This window comes from Juglans regia, chromosome 8 (assembly GCF_001411555.2).
Source record: "Juglans regia cultivar Chandler chromosome 8, Walnut 2.0, whole genome shotgun sequence".
NCBI classification, from domain to species: domain Eukaryota; kingdom Viridiplantae; phylum Streptophyta; class Magnoliopsida; order Fagales; family Juglandaceae; genus Juglans; species Juglans regia.
In genome coordinates this window covers 4,926,908-4,931,354 of record NC_049908.1, presented here as the reverse complement: position 1 = coordinate 4,931,354, position 4,447 = coordinate 4,926,908, and the positions used below count along the sequence as shown (strand labels likewise).

The 4,447-nt window shown below is 37.5% G+C and overlaps 1 protein-coding gene across 1 annotated transcript; it reads right to left on the bottom strand.

Annotated features, from left to right (window-relative positions):
* Positions 1-204: 204 nt before the first annotated feature.
* On the bottom strand, positions 205-1,418 carry LOC108981791 (protein PHOSPHATE-INDUCED 1-like). Its single transcript, XM_018953042.2, has one exon. The coding sequence runs from the start codon at positions 1,312-1,314 to the stop codon at positions 358-360; it is 957 nt and encodes a 318-aa protein (XP_018808587.2). The 5' UTR covers positions 1,315-1,418; the 3' UTR covers positions 205-357.
* Between the last annotated feature and the right edge of the window lie 3,029 nt (positions 1,419-4,447).

The window sequence follows — 4,447 nt, the reverse complement described above, 5'->3', positions numbered from 1 at the left end:
AATTTTTTCAAATTTTCATATAAAATAAAATAAATAATTTAATTTTTTTAAATTTTAAAATAAAATAATATTAAAAAAATATATTTTAATAATATTTTATTCAACTTTTTAACTTTAATCTCAACTCATCTCATCTCATCTCATATACAAAAACAAATAAATCCTTAAGATTAGGATTCATTTAGGTTTTGGGCACGATAAAACGAAATAAATTTAAAGCAAATGTTTATTATTTCATGGGATTACAAAATAAATAATGAATTAAACAATTAAATCTCTTTCTTATCTCTATTTTCTACGGTCCACTATCATGTATACATTAATGGGCTACATTTTTGCACGTTACGGGATCTTCTCTTAGACCAGAGTCGAACAGGTTTTGGTTAAGGGGTCGAACAGAGCTGGAAGTAAGTATTTCCTTCCATTAGCACCATTTGCATTATAGCTAGCACCAGTTGTGGGGTCCGATAAAAGGTCCCCAGCATAGCCGGGGTAGGCTCCCTTGCCATACACACCAGGACAAGCCGACGCAGCTTCAAGTGGCGCCTCCTTTGGACCCTGGAAGTAGCCATTACCGAAAGGGTTGGTGGCTGTACCAGCTAAAAGGCTAGCCAGGTTGATGACCATGCCGTCCAGACCCACGTCGTTGTTGGGAGCAACCAAAGGTGGGCTCTGGGGCCCGTAGATGGGCTGGTGGAATGGCCACGCGCATTGTCCCGGGCACTGAGTCTCCGAATTGCCAACCCAAATGTAAGCAAACCTGTAGGTCTTACCCTTCAAGGATGCACCCTTGGAAGATCCATGGGTACCGCATTTGCTGGAGCAGAACCCTTCCACGGTCACGTCCGCTGAGGTCAGAACCACGTTAATGGCATTTTTCTGGCCTCCCTTCGATGCCAACTCAACTATTTGCTTATTCGAGAGTGATTTACCCAGATAGTAGCTCTCATCAACAATCTGGGTACCCAATGAGAGGACAAGAGCGGAAGGCTTCTTGGTGTTAACGAGGTGGTAGTATTTTTCGGTGGTTTTCCACCACTTGGAAACCGACGGTTGCGCCGCCGTGGGATTGGAAGTAGAAAGGGATGTAATGAAATCTGAGATAATGGCTCGTTGAGATGGCTTAAATTTGCCATACCATATCAGATTTATAGAAGTTTGGCCAGTAATAAGAGGGCCTTTGTGATATTGGAAAAGCAGGGTGTTTTGGGTTTCATCCGACTCAACGAGTCTCCTCGCCGCCAAGCAGAAATGGAAGAGGGAGATGACCAGGAGTAGTTGAAGTAATAGATTGGTGCAAACTAAAGACGACATTATAAATTTATGGACAGAAATATCCGAGACAGGGTTAGCAAGCGCAGAAAATGAGGTAAGAATTGAGAGGAAGCTTTGCGGAGTTGAGATGTGGAGAAGAGGAGCAAGTGGGGAGGAATATATATAGGGGTCAAAAGCACGGGTGAGAAACTACGAGGAAGGGACCGAACAGAGGCATTTGACATTGAAAATGATAACTAATATTGCTGGAGAGTGAGGTGCCAGCCAGCCGTAGGTAACGCGTTATCTTTTATTAAAAAAAAAAAGACAAAAAAAAAAAGGATTTATGAGCAACCTACTCTCGTTCTTGGCATAATCTACTTTACATTGAGTCAACAAAGTAATCACCAACATTACAGGTTTAGGCCAGCCAATAGCCAGGGGACCCAAAAAATGAGTGCTACTGGTCTTGACTTCTACGAGGAATCACAAAAAAGTGAGAATTCATTCAAAAATAGAAAAGATAAACCAGAACAAAACAATCAAAATCTGAAAATATAAAGAAATAGAAAAATACGGTTCTGCAATTCACTGCTGAGTTTTTTTTTCTTTTGGTTTTTCAGTGAGCTCGAGTTTTCTTTTTGTCGAATTTTGCGAGCCGTATAGTTCGCTTTCAGCTACATCGATCTACTTTTCAGTCAACAGAATATAACAGCTTTCGCCTTTCGGCCAGCTATTGGGGTAATGGGACAAAACCCAGCTTCGTTAGAATGGAAGAGGACGAAACTGTGCCCCCTTTGCGAAAGGTATATCCATTATCCGGGAAACGAAAACGCTTACCGGATGTGTTATTGAGGGTGCGTTTGGAACATAAATTACTCTCAATTCATCTCAATTCATCATTATAATTTTTTTAAATTCCAACACAAAATATAATAAATAATTCAATTTTTTCAAATCTCAAAATAATAATAATATTAAAAAATAATATTTTAATAATATTTCAGAATTGCTACATACAACCGCGGTGGGAAACAACAATGTAATCGGCTGATAAAATTTTGCCTCATCAAATGATAAAAAAAAAAAAAAAAAAAAACGGAACGAAAGAAGAGAGAAAGTAGTCGCTATTAATGCATTGAGGTTGAAGGAGAAACCAGCTAAGTGATTTTTTTTTAACAATTTATCAAACACTTTACATGCATTCTTAGCCCAAATCATAGCAGTTGTTCTGCATCTACAGCGTTTCTTCCTTGATACAACAACCAAACCAACAACAAGTTTCTAAGACTCCAAATACAAGAAAATGAGTGAATTGAAATTTCTATTAATTTTCTTGATTTTCATCTCCATCTCAACGATGCAGGGTAGTCATGCTGTTCATCTCCATCGTTATCCCAAAAAGATTAAAACGAGAAACTGCAAGGAAATACACTTTTGTGAAGCTGTACTGAATAAAACACCATTTATTCTGAAGCATACAAATCAAACGTGGACTAGCCAATTCACCTTCCTCATCTAGACACATCTTTTTTCAGAATAAAATGCACCTCATCTCGCTAGTCTTGTCGCTTTGGTCCCGTTGAAGAAGATATTTTACGGTTTTCCAAAAATTGAGCCATGAAGTACGCTAGCATACCTTTCTATTGCAAAAAGTTTTGATTGAAGTAGCTTCATCTCATCCATTGCTAAAGACAATCTTCTTTCTGCTTCTGAGAATCCTCTGCTCCAATGTTATCTTTCTCACCAGAGGTCTTCGATTCCTCTTGTTTGGAATCTTCCATAATGGGTAGCCATAATACCATAGTGGGAGTAAAACAATGAATTGTATTACAAGCGCAAGAACAGTATCTCATCCATTACCATTTCCAAGAACCCCACTCTTTCCCCGACCCCAAGACCAGAGCTTATATCCATCATGTGCAACGTGAACAGTATGTGCAACACCACAAGTGTGAAGGCACTGTCTCTCTCAGACGCTATATTTCTCAGTACTTTTTTTCTATCTTCATCCTCATTGAGAGAGAGAGAGAGAGGCTCTGAGTTTAGAGAAATAAAATAGGGGAGAAAAGTGATAGTTGGAGTTTTTACGTTGCTTTTGTACATAATTGATAGAAAGGGAGAGAGGGAGAACGAAATGGAGAGAGTGGAACAAAATGAAAGTTTTTATCAAAAGGCGTGCCGGTTACGCAAAGATTCCTCTAGACGATTGCAACAAGAGTTTCTCATAATATTTTATCATCTCAACTCAACTCATTTTAACATCCAAACTCACCCTGAGTAACGTTAGATAGTCGTGGAGCTAAGCTTCATGTAATATATTTTATAAAAAGTATAGTTTATTATTAAAAAAATTAATTAAATTTTTTTATGTATTTATTATTTAAAAAAAATAATTATGCAATAATTACACATTCCATAATTATAAATATTATTTCTTATGTTGTAATAGTCTTGAGAAGTTAAAGCAACTCGAGTTCTTTTTTACAGCATTTACATCTTTATACATGGGACCCACAACCTTTTTAAAAAATAATAGTCTAATTTTAAACAGTGTCTAGTATTCAAATACTTAGCTTTCAAATTACTAAACTCATCTCAACTCAAAACCTTCTTACACATGAGATCCACAATCTTTTTCAATTTAAAACATCTTTATACGTGGGACCCACAACCTTTTTTCAATTTATAATAAAAAGTATTAAACTCATCTTAACATCCAAACACACTTTAAACTTAGTTTAGATGGGTCCCACATAATTATTTTTACTATTCAACTCACTACTATTTATAAAGAACTTAACTCAATTGAGTTCAATTTAACACTCAAACACAGCCTTATAAATTGAAAGAAAAATGAGTTAAAAACCCATGCTGGTAAGGTCTCATGCGAAAGTTCTCTTCGGCAAGTGGCATTTTTTTTCCCCTTAAGCAAAAAGGGGAGGTGGGGGAGACCAGCGTAGTTACCTTTCCTGGGCGTGATTATAGGAGTCCCTCTCCATTGTGAAATGTCCGGTTTGAGCCATATCTATTGCCTAATTGGCGAGCCCATCACCACAGCACCACCAAGTTGTAGCTGGTCTAACACCCATCCCATAGACTCTTGGTTAGGCACTACTTCTGCAAGCAGTTTCAACTTATGTCTTCAGTAAGTGGCTTATTATAATTAACATTTATTTGTGATTTTCCGGCC

Bases quoted from the DNA above. Each gene is read 5' to 3' on its own strand.
- LOC108981791 (XM_018953042.2), bottom strand. From the start codon at position 1,314: ATGTCGTCTTTAGTTTGCACCAATCTATTACTTCAACTACTCCTGGTC.